At 39.8% G+C, this 15,587-nt stretch overlaps 1 protein-coding gene and 1 long non-coding RNA gene across 3 annotated transcripts; both read right to left on the reverse strand.

The window, feature by feature from the left end:
- Positions 1-1,345: 1,345 nt before the first annotated feature.
- On the reverse strand, positions 1,346-2,115 carry LOC146972425 (uncharacterized). Its single transcript, XR_015037876.1, has 3 exons — positions 1,991-2,115; positions 1,699-1,827; positions 1,346-1,612 (listed from the first exon to the last, which is right to left on the reverse strand). It is a non-coding gene; the product is annotated as an uncharacterized LOC146972425 (long non-coding RNA).
- A 2,580-nt stretch (positions 2,116-4,695) lies between these two features.
- On the reverse strand, positions 4,696-10,748 carry ncam3 (neural cell adhesion molecule 3). 2 transcript variants are annotated; one of them, XM_085802634.1, is made up of 16 exons: positions 10,516-10,747; positions 10,069-10,140; positions 9,730-9,927; positions 9,358-9,495; positions 8,574-8,717; positions 8,291-8,408; positions 8,004-8,158; positions 7,744-7,877; positions 7,370-7,502; positions 7,112-7,279; positions 6,851-6,970; positions 6,290-6,417; positions 6,035-6,203; positions 5,640-5,826; positions 5,403-5,519; positions 4,696-4,946 (listed from the first exon to the last, which is right to left on the reverse strand). In XM_085802634.1, exons 1-16 carry the CDS (start codon positions 10,619-10,621, stop codon positions 4,907-4,909), a joined length of 2,127 nt encoding a protein of 708 aa, XP_085658760.1. In that variant the 5' UTR covers positions 10,622-10,747; the 3' UTR covers positions 4,696-4,906. The 2 variants fall into 2 exon arrangements, with proteins under 2 accessions (XP_085658760.1, XP_085658761.1); XM_085802635.1 differs by lacking the exon at positions 5,403-5,519 and having other exon boundaries at positions 4,804-4,946; positions 10,516-10,748.
- Between the last annotated feature and the right edge of the window lie 4,839 nt (positions 10,749-15,587).

Raw genomic sequence — 15,587 nt, forward strand, 5'->3', positions numbered from 1 at the left:
CAAGGCAAGGCAAGGCAATTTTATTTGTATAGCCCGTATTTACAAACAGTTTGTCTCAAAGGGGCTTTACACAGCATCATAACAACATCCTCTGCCTTTAGACCCTCACATCGACTGAGGAAAAACTCCATAGAAAACCAAAAAAATTCCAGCAAGAATCAGGATCAGAATCAAAATTAGAAATGTTTTTATTGCCGATAGGAGTAAAGGTCACTTTACAGCACATGGAACTTGATCTGGTTAAAAAATTAAATTAAAGTAAAATAAGATAAAATAAAATAAAAATATTCTAGTACAAAAAATACACATATTTTTTATACTATACAATATAATAAAATATAATGGAATAAAGACAGATATATACAGAAAAAATATTGTGCAATTTGTTGTAATTGTGCAGAGTGACTAATAATATTGTACTGCATGTCCATGGTTGTACGTATGTACAACCATGGACATGTTCAGTACAATATTATAAGAACGTCAAAATACTTCAAGGCATATAATGTCAAAGTTTCTTCGAAGCAAAAAATAAATAGCTGAACATTAAACAAGATTTCACATATATGATTATTGTAAATAATATGACTATATAACTATAAAATAGCATATTCCACTTTGTTTTGAGTATGTTTGCCGATACAGCCAGGTACTCAGAAGACCTTATAAAAGTGGCTTTTCCCCAAGCGTTAGTTGCGGACAAAAAAAAAATCTTTAAAAAAAAAGTGCTTAGCAGTAAAGCTAGCTGCAAATATGGCTTTAAATCCAAGCCATAATGGTTCACTCAAACCAAAATGTGCAATACAATATGTGCAATAGGACTATAGATTCCTCTAACAATCTGACAATGTGCTTGTCTGTCCTATTCTTTTTAATGTTTTTAATATCTTGTCTTCATATCTTTTATTTAACTCCTATTTTTAATGAACCTGTCTATGACAATAAAATCCAATCTAATCTACTCTTATATAAATTAGTGTACTAGAAAAATGGTTGGTATTATTCGTATGTTTGTAAAAATCAAATCAAATGTGAAGCTGGTACTGTGACCTCCTCCCATCGGTCTGTCTCTCTTTGTCTCCACTGCAGGACAAAACTTGTGATGTCTGTTCCCCCACTGACGGGTGGGACCTTGAGGGAGAAGAGGACTGACGCCGGTCCAGGTGAGACTGTCAGGTAGTGTGGTGGACCAGGGTTGGCTGTGGGTCACACGGCAGGGAGGAGGATTGAAGAAGGAAAAACTAAAGTTAGAAAATATCAATCAGATCACAGTACTGGTTCAAGAAGGCATAATGCAGCATGTGACAGGCAAAAATATTGTTATGTGTAATCTTAGAGCTTTTGTATCAACGCTCTCATTTGTTTAGGGCAAACTAGAAGCTGAGACACATTTTCTAGTTGATCCACTGAAGCATCTGGTGGCAGACGTTGGAGGCTACGTACCAGGTTGGTCTGCGATGGTGAAGTTGAAGGTGGCGGGGATAGAAGAACCATTAGAATTGACAGCTATGACTTCCAGTTGATAGTCGGAGCCATAGGGCAAGTCTTTGAGGGTGACAGAATCAGCATCGGACGGCAGCTGCATCTCATCCCACTCAGCCCCCTCTTTGTCCTGGTTAAAGAGAGCAGAGAAGAGGGAGTTGGGAGTTTTTCCTCATTCCATGTGAGAGCGTAAGGGCAGAGAAAGTTATTTCTTACCCGTTTGAATCGTATTTTGAAGTGAAGCAGAGGTACTCCTCCGTCATCCAACTGACTAAGAGGGGCATAAAAGGAGTTGCCCTCAATTTTTTATCTTATCCGACGACAAAACTGGACTGTCAGGTTCACCTACAGGCAGGGAATAGAGAGAAGATGACCACAGGTTTGAACTTAATATTTAAATTTAATCATGTACACAAATTAACACCTAATATCTGTACTGTATTTATCCACAATGACTTATCAAGGCTTGTCTGAGCATTTCACTTCATTATTTCATGATGTCTGTTACCTCCTGATTGAGAGTAGATTACAAGGTGTCAGCAGCAGCATCAGTGACCATCAGGCAGCAGATGATGAAGTCATGGAAATGTTATGATGGCGATTGCATGAGAGATGAACGATAAAAATCAGAGATAGCAGAAATAAAAATACAGAGATGTACATGTAGATCCCACACTGTCAAGTCAAGTAATTTTATTTGTCCCAATTTGGGCAATTTGCTGTGCATCGATAAATACACATCATTAAACATTCATGCAAATGTATAAATGCACAAATGTGTATGCATGCACATACTGAAAATATTGTTAAAGCAGAAGTAAGCGGAATGTTTCTGTTAATATAAGTCTTAAATAGTTATATCTTCCGACAGCAATCACTTACATAGAGTGTTTGGTCTGAAACACGGGTCTGTCAGTCACTCTGCTCTGCTGTAAGCCGAGGAGAAAACTTTCCTTGTATCCTACAACCTTTATCCAATGAGGAGAGAGAACGGCATAAAGGGGCGGTCCTCTCTGTGTGTGCAGCCAAGGGGGCAGTTGCATAGACTCAGGACAATGCGCATGCATGTGGTGACGTAGGGATGAGGGCGGGGACTGCTAACTCCATCGGCTGACAGAAAGTTAGCCAAAACGACCAGATCGCTTACTTCTGCTTTAATACACAGCACACATTTTACATAAAATGGGAATTTAATGAATGCCGTCACTCTTTGTTGCTAATGAGTGAGTGTCTCATGGTCAGAGGTTATATACTGTAGCAGCACAGCAGCTGAGATGAGAGGAAATGTGACAGGAAGGACAGAGCGAAATAGATAGAGAGAGAGAGAGAGAGAAAGCATTTGGTTACTGTTGGTCTTCTGAGAAACCGATGACGTGACATGAATGACCTCAGAGATGCTGAAAAATTAAATGAGGAATAGGAAAGTTGGGGACTGAGAGAAGTACTGAAATACTCCCAGTCGTGGTAAACAAGTTTTTTTGGAGGCCACTTTCACTTTGCCGACGGGAGAGGTGAGAATCTGAGAGCTGGATGTCACGGTTTTCCCCTTCTTTTACACACTGGACCTTTAAAAATATTTACCATCAAAGAAAGTGTTATATTCTACACCGCAAACGTGAACAGGTTTCTTTAGCTCAAAGTAGTTTTACAGTAGTTTCTCTGTTCTTGACGTTTCGGCTAGAGCACAACAACATTTCTTCTATTTTCTCAATTCATATTTATTCAAGCTGGAGGAAAACCAATGAGTCTCTCTGAGAGGTATGTATTTTCATCTGGAACCAGTCAGGCTTATTGAATTCTCACCTGAGTTTTCACAAGTCTGTGAGAGTTCAACAAAAACAACCATGTTCTGCTATAATAGTAACTCTGTACCATTTTTCAGGATAATCTTTGAATATGTGACGATGTAGGGCCTAGATGTGATGGTAGTGAAGCATTATAGCATGATATTATGGTATCAGTGACTCACATGTTGGCTTTATGATTTATTTTAATGAATGTGTAATGAAACGTCTGTGAGAAGTCAACAGAAGCAACCATGTCCTGCTAATGGTACTGTAACTCTCAACCATTTTTCAGTTCTCAGACACACAAATACAACAGCCAACTGGCATCGGCAGCCTGGTACCTGTTACAAATACTATTGGTCATTCAGATTTTGAGAGGTTATACTACAACCAAACAGGCTAAAGAACAACAAATACACAAAAACACACATACAGTTGTTTTGCAGTACACATTTTATCAAACACAAAGATGTAACAACAAGTGTATGTACAACAATGTACAGTGTTCAGTAGAATATGGTCAGGCATATAATGTCAAAAAAAAGCAAGAAAAAAAAACACTAAACAAGATTGTACATATGATTATATTGTAAATAATATGTCCATAACTATAAAAATAACTTATTCCACTTTGTTTGGAGTATGTTTGTCTATTATTACAGGTACTAAAAAAAGGTTTCCTTATATAGTTGCTTTTCATTGCAGGTCCCCTGAATGTTAATAATAATAAAAAAAAAATAATACAAATCTTTCACAAGAAAGTGCTGAGCAGTAAAGCTGGCTACAAATTTGGCTTTAAATCCAAAGCCTCTCATCATGAATAGCCCTCATGTGGATAAAAAAAATAAATAAATATCAGAGCATAATAATTACATTAAGGTTAGTATAGGCAGCCTTTATGAGGTTCATAATATTGGCCAATATCATAATACAGTGATACAAAGAAACTACAAAAAGATGTTTAATTGTTTACACAACCATTAGAGGAGCAGTCAAACTCATAATTATAAAATGATAATAATGATAAAGTTATTAAAAAACACATCACTAATACAAACATTAAAAAGTAGCATCAGACAATACAGTCATTGTATGGTTGAAGAAAGAGTAAAATGAAATAAAACCTTGTGTCTGTATGAAGTGTTCAAAAGTAAAATAGGTAAACTTACGTTGTGTCTTTAAAAAGATATTGAAATTTAAATAGTGACAACAATTTTACCCTGTATAACTCAGACATCAAGATTACAGGAGATTTTGTCTCAGTTAATCAACATCAGTGCAGACTGAGCTAGATAATGACCTCGTCACCCACCGGTGGCCTGTGTCCACCTGAGGAGAGCACAGTGCTGTCTGGAGAGGCTGAGCACAGAGTAGACCTACTGTCTCACTCCAAAAGCTTGGGGGTTTGAAAAAGGCCGGTTTTGCCCCACTGTGACAGAATCAGTCAGTTTCTTACAGCGTGTCAGTACATTTGACCTTTCCTGTGGCAGATGTATTCAATGTAGGACTCACTGAGTAGTCTGAGCTGGAGATTGTGACCAGGTGTTTGATAGTTGATAGTCTCTTGTTGTTTTTACAGAACACCATCACGTGTTTTTTTACTCTCATGTTTCACATGCATCCATCAGTTTCTGGCCTCACGCCTCAATGGGAATTTCTCTGTCGGGTTGTGTTTTCCTGTGGAAAAAGAAACAACTTATTAGTGAGATACTGGAATACAGCTACCTCTACTTCAAAGTTTGTAAATGCAACATAAAGAGGCATCATATCTAATTATAACACAAGCTTAGAGCATGTTTTACGAGATAAATGAGCATACTGGAAAAAAAAAAAGATGGTTCCCTACTATTCATAATGTAAAGACAAAACCAAAGCACTAATAGAACAGTAATGGTGCTATGGACATACTGAAAAATTGGGTTGTATGTTCAGAAAATGCACAGGTCTCTTTCTGTGCATTTTTGATTATTCTCTGGCATTATTAATCTTCAGACACCTGCTGCTCATTCCTGTGAGTGAGTATGAACAAAGCAGCTGACTGCAGGTGGTTACAGTTTTACATACAATTCAGTTCCACTCTGCTGTATAACATATACGTTTTTCCATGGACTGTATGAAGGTGAATGAACATACTCATGTTTGGTGAGGGGGGCTTTGTCGCAGGTGACCTCTTTGAGCTGCCCTCCCTCCTTAGTGACTGTCTGTTGCATACTGCCTCTAGGAGTGGATATACCCTTCAGCGTCACATCTCTGCAGCCAGGGCACATGACAGGGCTTAAATTACAGTGATGACAATCTGCTGACATTCACAGTGGTTTGTGCACATTGACAGGCCGTGGAACACTTTTTTTCACCATCACATTTACTTACCCATTATTCATTCCCACTCCGTCATCAAGCGTTTTGAGGCCTGGAATTTTTTGTCCTAAGATTTTCACCCAGATGGACATTAGAAGGCCGCAGCGATTTCTGTAGCAGCAGGTGGCATCTACCAGCAAGAACACCACCACGAAGATCACGATGACAATGCCAAACACGCAGCCTTTGGTGCAGCTCGCTTTGAGGAGAGATGACAAAGTCTAGATGAACAAACTGAATATGTGACAAACCACCTTAGTAAATATTGTTTGTGTAAGTAATAGATTAGAGCTAAATTAGAGCTTTTGTATCAATCCTTTCAGTTGTTAAGGGCAAACTAGAAGCTGAGACACATTTTCTAATTGATCCACTGAAGCATGTGGTGGCAGACGTTGGAGGCTACGTACCAGGTTGGTCTGCGATGGTGAAGTTGAAGGTGGCGGGGATAGAAGAACCATTAGAATTGACAGCTATGACTTCCAGTTGATAGTCGGAGCCATAGGGCAAGTCTTTGAGGGTGACAGAATCAGCATCGGACGGCAGCTGCATCTCATCCCACTCAGCCCCCTCTTTGTCCTGGTTAAAGAGAGCAGAGAAGAGGGAGTTGGGAGTTTTTCCTCATTCCATGTGAGAGCGTAAGGGCAGAGAAAGTTATTTCTTACCCGTTTGAATCGTATTTTGAAGTGAAGCAGAGGTACTCCTCCGTCATCCAACTGACTAAGAGGGGCATAAAAGGAGTTGCCCTCAATTTTTATCTTATCCGATGACAAAACTGGACTGTCAGGTTCACCTACAGGCAGGGAATAGAGAGAAGATGACCACAGGTTTGAAGTTAATGAATACAAATTAACACCTAATATCTGTATTTATCCACAATGACTTATCTAGGCTTGACTGAGCATTTCACTTCATTATTTCATGATGTCTGTTACCTCCTGATTGAGAGTAGATTTCGAGGTGTCAGCAGCAGCATCAGTGACCACCAGGCAGCAGATGATGAAGTCATGGAAATGTTATGATGGCGATTGCATGAGAGATGAACGATAAAAATCAGAGATAGCAGAAATAAAGATACAGAGGTGAACATGCCAAACCAGCACATCTTTAAACATTCATGCAAATGTATAAATGTACAAATGTGTACATGCACATATAAATATTGTTAATGCACAGCACACATCTTACATAAAATGTGAATTTTAGAAGTAATTTACAACACTTACGGATTCCCTGGGTGCGAACTGTGTTTGTGTTAGAGAACTGTCCCACTCCTACTTCATTCGAGGCAGCCAAACGCACCATGTAGACTGTGTATGGCTTGAGGGCGGTGATAGCAAGGGGATCTACACAAGAAAACATACAAAAGACACATAACCTGATGTATTAACAGTTTGATATCTAAGCAGTGTAAGGACCAACAATCCACAAACTAATTTTTTTCATCAACATCAAAGCTGCGATGAAGAGCAGAAGATTTACTGTACCTGAAGCTGGTACTGTGACCTCCTCCCATCGGTCTGTCTCTCTTTGTCTCCACTGCAGGACAAAACTTGTGATGTCTGTTCCCCCACTGACGGGTGGGAATTTGAGGGAGAAGAGGACTGACGTCGGTCCAGGTGAGACTGACAGGTAGTGTGGTGGACCAGGGTTGGCTGTGGGTCACACGGCAGGGAGGAGGATTGAAGAATATATATATATCAAAGGAACATGTGTGAAATACAAATGTGGACATGAAGTCTTACTGTAGATGGCGACATCTCTGGATGCATTTCTATTGGTGCTAACAGCCATGCAGGAATACAGTCCACCATCAGAGGGCATTATTTCATCTATCACCAACACACCATCCTTCACATGGACACGACCAGCAGAGTCCTGACAGAGACAGAGAAAAATATTAAATCAAACATCAGAAATGCAGCACATATAGATCTTTGTCATCATTATCATCATCATCTCATGTCATGTATAATGAGTTTTGTTGTAAACGCAAACACCTCAGCTATGACAGGCAAAAAGAAGCAATATTTTGAATTTACATTTTCAGTCTTGGTTCCTGAAGGTGAATATGTATAGATGAGTTTCTGTGTGTACGCATCCATGCAAACACTCATACCATTGTGTGTCCATTGTGCTTGTTGAGCCAGTACAGCTCCGGCTGAGGATGGCCGGAGACGTTACAGGACACAGATACACTCTGCCCCGTTGACACATTTAGCTTCTCTGCCGACACAAACACCTCTGGGATCTCTGAAATGAAACATGTCAGATATATTAGCAGTAATCACCTCAGCAAAATTCAAAGGAAAGTAACTAAGTCCACTATGGTACAACAAGATGAAGGAGCAATTTAAAGTGATATCAAGCTGAACCAACCAAAGACATCAAGCATGATGGCAGCACTGTCCTCAGATATCTTGTTGGTGGCGGTGCAGACATATTCCCCATAATCGCCTTTGTTGACAGAGTGTATAATCAACTCGCTGCGGTCTGAGTTGTACTGATGGCGTGAAGGGTCAAATGGCGCCGGCCTAAGAACAGAAAGAAAAAGACAAGTGATGTTGCAAAACATTGACAAAACAGAAGGGTAAACTTCTTTGTTTCTTTGAGAGAGAAGCGCCAACATCTTTATTATCGACACAGTGTTTAAAATCAGGTCTTACAAGGTCCAGGTGATGTTGGGTTGTGGATGACCATCAGCTGAACAAACCAAGGAAACGTTGGTCTCTGATCCAGCAGTCACTTTTTTCACCTCTTCCCTCAGCTTCACTGTCGGAGGAGCTGCAGAGGGATTCAGATTTACTGACATGTACTGTAAATATGTCAACACACAACACAACAGAAGGATTTATTCCTAACTACTGTATAGGGAGTGTACAATCAGTGAACTAATCCCTTAATAAAAACAGATAATCCATCAATACAATCTGGATTTGAGCTACTCACCATTGACAACAATAGAAACCTTGAGGTCTTGAGAGATGTGCCTTCCTTTGATGTGGGCTTGGCACACATACAGTCCAGCATCCTCTCTGTTCACTTTTTCAAAATGCAGTGTGTTGTCAGAGAGCTGCCGCACACGTTCTCCCTCTGAAGTAAGAGAAAGCATCACATGGACAGCAAAGTATTTAGCTCAATAAATACTTAATCTAAAACAGAATAATAAACATCCTGTGTTACTGTAAAGGATGCTTCAGGTCTATTTTCATTGTGGGTTTGCATTGAATGTATCACAGGAAAGGACAAGTGCTAACTTTCCCCCCAAACCTGTATCAAGCAAATTACTCGGCCACTTGGGGGCAGTGAAACTAGTACCAAACACAATTTTGACATTATGAGGACATAAAAGTTGTTTTGCAAAAGGTGCTTTTTCATGTTCAGCAGATATGGAGCAACATTATGAATCAAATCTCAATATTCAAGGTCCAAGTCAAATATTCACTCCCACATCACACACAACTGGACACACCACCTTTGTGTATCAGTATATTTTTCATTACCAGACAAACCTTTACCTAGTGTAAACCTTAATCCTGTTAGTTACCTCGTTCATTATAGACCAATGAAACTCCTGAGACAATATTTTGTGAGGGGTCTTATCTATCTCTGAATTAAATCTCTGAATTAAAATCGATCACATTGAACTCGTCAATGTAATGAATATTGCCATTCACACAACAATCACATTTTGACCTCACAACCTCTGTAATGCCCTGGGTGTTGGTCCTACCATTAGAAGGGATTTCTTTGTTGCCCCTATACCACTGAACTTCCACCTCTGGCTTTCCAGTCGCCACGCATGTCACCGTCGCCTTCGATCCCACCAGTAATTCATGGTAGGTTTTGGTGTCTCCAAATGATGGACCCTCTGATGAAGAGAAGTAGGATTAGAGTGACTGGTATATCTACATTCACTGCTATAAAGCAACTAAGGAGTTATATCATCATGAGTGAGGTTTTACATCAACATGTGAAAAACATCATGAAAAATAAAAAAATAAAAATCTGAACATTTTCTTCATGTCGAATGAGGTATGAAAACACCAACAACATGACTGATAAATGGAGTATGTGAATATGTCTGCGGCCTCTTGTCACATACCATAAACATACATCTGTTGTTCCTTCCGCTCTTCGTGGCCAGAGCTGTCGAATTCACATATACAGGTGTATATGCCGGCATCTTCAAATGTGGCCGCCCCAATAGTCAATTTAGAGGTGGTCTCATCTAAAGTTGACACATTGACCTCATCAACGTCTTCGCCATCCTTCAGCCAAGTTATAGTTCCATCTGCTCCAGCTACGACGTGAGAGAATGAGAGAGGGAGGAAAGGAGAGTGAATGTAAAAGTAGAGACTTGTTGTTTTAAAACAGTTGTTCAAAGTGCCATGTGTTAATCACATAGATTTAACAGATATCAAATGAAACAGAAGTGACTCACCTTTACACAACAATAAGATCTGGCTTCCAACACGCACATCTTGGGTAGTGGTAATGATCTCAAGCTTTGCATCTAGAGGAAGAGAGGAGTTTAGGTTGTGTTGTGTATCTCTTTCTCCTTTTTTTAATTAAAAAACAAAACAAAAACACATCTAGACAGAGATGCCAGTCACAGAAAAACTTGCCCATGTGCTGAAACACATGTACAGTACAACACTATTTCTCACATTTCTACCTGGAAAACAACATCTCACAGTTCACTGTCACTGTTCATAGTTCCCACAGCAGACAGGTTTTATCTTGTTAATATCATTTCCTTGTTTATCATGCTTTTAACTTATTTCATAAAATCCTGTCCATCATCAAAACAGTCAAATTATTCAGTTATTTCATGCTTACACTCTTAGTAGCTTTCTTTTGTCATCAAACAAACCATTACAAATCTTACCTGTGCCATCCATCTGCAGCAGCAGCAGTAGCAGCAGCAGCGAAGCCAGTTTCAGGAGAGCTGATTGGTTCGTCATGTTCACCCGGCAGCAGGTTACCAATCCCATAAAACTTCAAATATGAACTCTGTAGTTTCTCTGTTGAGTCCCAATGTGTTGATGGCACTCAACTAGAAGAATAAACGTAATAAAAACCAACTAAAACACAACAAAGAAACTTCAAATATCTCCTCCTCAGTGCCACACTGACATGCAGACAACTATTGTTGCCCACCCACCTACAACTTTCAGAACTGTGACAAGGAGAGGGTCTGTGTCAGATGTTATATAGGGGCACAGCAGCTGAGATGAGAGGAAATGTGACGGGAAGGACAGAGAGAGAGAGAGAGAAAGAGAGAGAGAGAGAGAGAGAGAGTCTTGGTCACTCATCCCTCCTTACACCCAACAGGGTTACTTGTTGCTGTTCTGAGAAGTGGGAGGTGATGACACGTGAAAGGCGTCTGTCCCTCTCTCCATCCTTCACAATTTTCCTGTTACCTCACAACTGTGTCCACCTATCCTTTGTCTGACTTTATTATTTTTATTATTATTATTATTTTTTACTTCTTTTGTTTGCCTCCACACTCACAGTCTCTCTGTCTCTCTCCTTGTCTGCCTCGGGGCTACCGGATGAAAGCAGGGGAGGCAGCCCCCCCCAGGGGAAGAGAAGATGGAGAAAGATATTTCTATCATTCCATCATTTTTCCTCTTCCATTTAAAAAGGGTCACATTCTTCTCAGGCACACGGACCAAACTACACATGCACGACATTTACTGAAGACAAACATCCTTAAATCAACAAACCTCAGTGACACCTTCTTTAACCTATTACTGATTGTTTTCTAATTGAAACACTTCATGCTCAGTGACGTTCAGTTTTTGTAAAAGTTTCAAAAGTCTAATCAAAATAGACTTTACATGGCTTTAGATGACATCAGACATTGATCAAAGTTAAACTTAACAAATCAGGAAAAGCACAAATTTTGTAACACCTCTTCTTTTCCAGTTAAAATATCTGTTTTGGAAAAAAAAGGGATGTCCAATGCAGCCATCATTAAAATGAACACTTTCACAAGATGACACTGTAACACACAAAGTTTGTCTTATCAGCCATATTTAATTTAATGATTTAATGAAAATACATCTGACACAGGATATAAATCCTGTAGCCTATGATGACAACATACAAACACAACTATGCTGTTCAAAACTTCAATAATCCATACATAATATCACTTAATATAACAAAACAATCAGAATGATGCTGCTAAAGCTCAAAACCTCTATCAAATGATTGTACAATGTATGAACATTATCTCTATTCTGATAAAGTGAAGCGGTACCAAATTATTGAGATTTTACTACAAAATATTCAGGTGAGCTTTCCAAAATGTCTATTTTTGGCACAGCTTAGAACCACCTGCCACTATAAACCATTGTTTAATCTTTTTTTTCCACACAATTTGCATAAACTAACTGAAAAAGATTTAACCGGGACTAAATAACAACTTGCCTACTATCCAGAGCGATTGATATAACATTGTATCTCTACGGCTCTGCTACTTTCTAGGCCAGACTGTGTCCCTCTGCGTAAATCTGCACTGAGAGCATCTTATTTGGGTGCAGTTACGCCTGGCTCTATTTCTGCAGCGGATTGGTTGATTGATTGACAGCTCATTCGAACCGTTGGAGCCAATAGAATGAGGCTATACCCACGTTGATGTGATTGACAGCACTGGGAGCCAATCAGAATCAGAATTCTTCTCATGAGCCAATCAGAATCAGCAGAATCCTGAACGTGCAGGCTGTTGTGTGCAGCGCTCGTAAAGGTTCCCCGGCTCCAGAGATGGCAAAAGTACCCAGATTCTTTACTTGAGTAGAAGTAAAAGTACCTGTGTAAAAAACGACTTAAGTAAAAGTGAAAGTACTGATCCAAATATCTACTCAAGTAAAAGTAAAAAGTACAGGCTCTGAAATTTACTCGAAAGTATTATTAAAAGTAAAAAGTATTTCCATTGCACGATTCACTGCAAAGCAAATAACCACACGATAATTTATCTTGAATCCATTTCATCAATGTTATTGTTTAAACAAACATTGTTCACATAGCCTAAGTTTACCTGCCGGACACAAAATGTATCCTAATGTACTTCACTATGGTCAATCGTAGGCATTTGTATTGTACACTTCAGGTTTACACATCACACTTATGAACATTAAATTTTGGACCAGGATTGGCTTCTAAACTGTGGTGTCACAAATCATGTTCGTAGTCCCAATGTAATAATCTTGTGGATTGAGACACTTTAGGGGGGTTATTATTTATGGCCCTTTTCCACTAGCGCAACTCGGCTCAACACGTCTCTATTAGTTTTGTTTGTTTTTTTGTTGTTGTTTTTTTTTGCTTTTCCACTAGAACTCAGCTCAAGTCGAACTGTAATTTTATTTTGCCGTAAATTTATTTTGCCGTGGAAACCCTGATATATTAAAAAAAGTAACGAGCATTTTGGGGAAATGTAAGGAGTAGAAAGTACCGATATTTGCGTTAAAAATTTACTGAGTAAAAGTAAAAAGTTGTCAGAAAAATAAATACTTAAGTAAGTACAGTAACAAAGTATTTGTACTTCGTTACTTGCCATCACTGCCCGGCTCCTAAAGCCTGGCGGGACCTGTAACACTGGTCAAAGTTCAAACTGGAAATATTGTGGATTAACCAGAGCCAGTCTACGACAATATTAGAAATTCTCTGGATTTACCCATGCAACAAACTTTTCACGGCAAAACAGCAAAAGTAAGAGGAAATTTACAACCATGTTTTGGCCAAGCAGTGTCTGTGTTCGCTCGACTTTGCTTGTTTTTGGCTTCTCTCTCTGCCGTGCTTCTGTGTAGCCGCAGGTGCTATGTATCGTTCCAATCTTTGTAGCCTGCTCTTTGCGGTAGCTGATGTGTTTAGCATGATGTAGGCTCGAATAGTATACGAGCCATATAGCGACTGGGTCCACACAAGGTGCTTCATGAAGTTTGATGTCTAGTTATTTGAGTAGTGTTTGGGCTGCGTTTGGGTCATGGTTTTTACACGTTGTAGCCCAGCTTCTGCTGTTTGATTTGATGTAAAATATGACTACATTCTTTCATAATGAGTGCAGTGGTTGTTCTGTATGCCTGCCCCCCCCAGTCCCCCAATTGGGGGGCACGTGGGGTTTAGCAGGTTTAACATAAGCATTAACTTTAAATCTTAAACATGCCTGACGTAAAATGAATGAAACTACGTAATGACCCTCTGTGACTGAAACACCAAAACACACGAACGCACACAGTTTACGTCACTGCCCTTTCATCTATGAAGCATTAGTGCCGGCCGCCAGTCAAATGTCATTCCTTGGGGTCCTATAACTTCCATTGGCCAACAGCCAGCTTGCCCCTCCCACTGTCCCCTTGATAGCCTACCAATGTCTCCACGCCGTCCTCCAGTCAGCCAATCCTGGACCAGAAAGTCCAAAGGGGGCTACCTATCAGGATGATTATCAGGAGGTGCTATTATGGCTCATTAGAACGGAGTGTGCACATGATGAGGGCTGTTAACAAGGGCCATTAACGAGGGTGGGCACACACTGACAGCTGCTGGTACCACGTTTGTCAGAGTGAGTGATTTTCTCTCATTCACTGTCCCAATTGTTAAAAACTCTTGTTTCTACTGATGCTGCAGTGCAGGCTACATTGGGTTACTACAGACCCAAGACTCTTTCTAAGATGCATGGCCCTCAAAGATGAATTAGACTGTATGTTGAGGGCAGAATGTGAACTAGGTGCGCTTGTTTTATCTCTCTGTACAGAGAGACGAGAAAGAGTGAGAAAATCCCGCCCGCGACTAAAACCAACTGACAGTTGTTTAGTCAACATCCTCTCTCCGGTACCCAAACCACCGCCAGATGATGGATCCTGTATTGTTTTTCTTCTGAATTAATTCTTCCTCCTCCACTTTTCATAACACCTGCTGCTGCCGCTACCTCAGATCTCTGCCAGACATGCTGCTACGGTGGGTGCACTCTGTGCAGAGAGAAAGAGTGAGAAAACCCCGCCCGCAACTAAAAGTAACTGCGTGACAATTGAGTACAGTATAGTAGCCTACTCGAATATTCACAATATTATTTTCTATATCCCACAGGGGACTAGCTGCGATACATCACGTATATTCGATATATCGCCCAGCCCTAGTTAAAAATAATTTAGGCTCATGATTAATGCTGACATGACTGGTTTCTTAGGATCCATTGTTTGACTTCCTGGGAAAAGATTGAGCAAAGGCAGAGATATGCTTATGTTACAATCTCCACTTGAGACTGATCTTCAAACTTTATGCTCAGAGCAGAATTTAACAAAGGTTTTCAATGGGGGAGGAGCAACATTATGAATTATTTTGTACACTAAACAGACATCAGAATACATCAATACATTATCAAAGCTAAGCATTTTATATTTGTTAAGTATTTCACAGTGATGATACTGTCGTGACTTTCTGTCTAAAATTTTCAGAGCGGTGATTCTCTATCTCCAACACTGAAACATGTTCAGTGAAACCTGAGTGTCTGATGCGCCAGATGTGACAGACCTCGTCCTAGGACCTTGTTTACGCCAGTTACATAGTGGAAACAGCTTGTTAGCATCTGCATAAAAGACCACTCTAAAATGTCAATAGGACACATAACTCAATGTTAGTTTTTGACTGGTACTTCCTGCCTTGTGCGTCTGATAATTTTTTTCCTTTTTTTTCTCACTCATTTTGCAGCTGCAGCCTGAAGGCAAACCTAAACAACAGTCGTGGTTGGTGCATAATTTTGTGAATACAGCTGTTACATGCATCATGCTATGACAGCACAGTGTTCATCATGTTGGCAACTTACTGTATGTGTGACAATTCAGGGGGTGCAGTATGTCTGATAGTACAGGTACACTGTAGTTAACAGTCTCGGTGCTGTAATAAGCTGCATTGAAAAAATGTTGCAAAATAGCATCAAGTCTGGATCCGTTTTGCATT

The sequence above is a fragment of the Trachurus japonicus genome, chromosome 16, assembly GCF_045865225.1.
Source record: "Trachurus japonicus isolate A0001 chromosome 16, Traja_1.0".
In the NCBI taxonomy this organism is placed as follows: domain Eukaryota; kingdom Metazoa; phylum Chordata; class Actinopteri; order Carangiformes; family Carangidae; genus Trachurus; species Trachurus japonicus.

Excerpts from the sequence above, each read along its gene's own strand:
- ncam3 (XM_085802634.1), bottom strand. The coding sequence starts at position 10,621 with ATGGGATTGGTAACCTGCTGCCGGGTGAACATGACGAACCAATCAGCT. Across the intron at positions 8,159-8,290 it reads CCCAACATCACCTGGACCTT|GCCGGCGCCATTTGACCCTT; the intron begins GTAAGACCTGAT and ends TTCTGTTCTTAG. Across the intron at positions 7,503-7,743 it reads AGCACAATGGACACACAATG|GACTCTGCTGGTCGTGTCCA; the intron begins GTATGAGTGTTT and ends TGTCTCTGTCAG.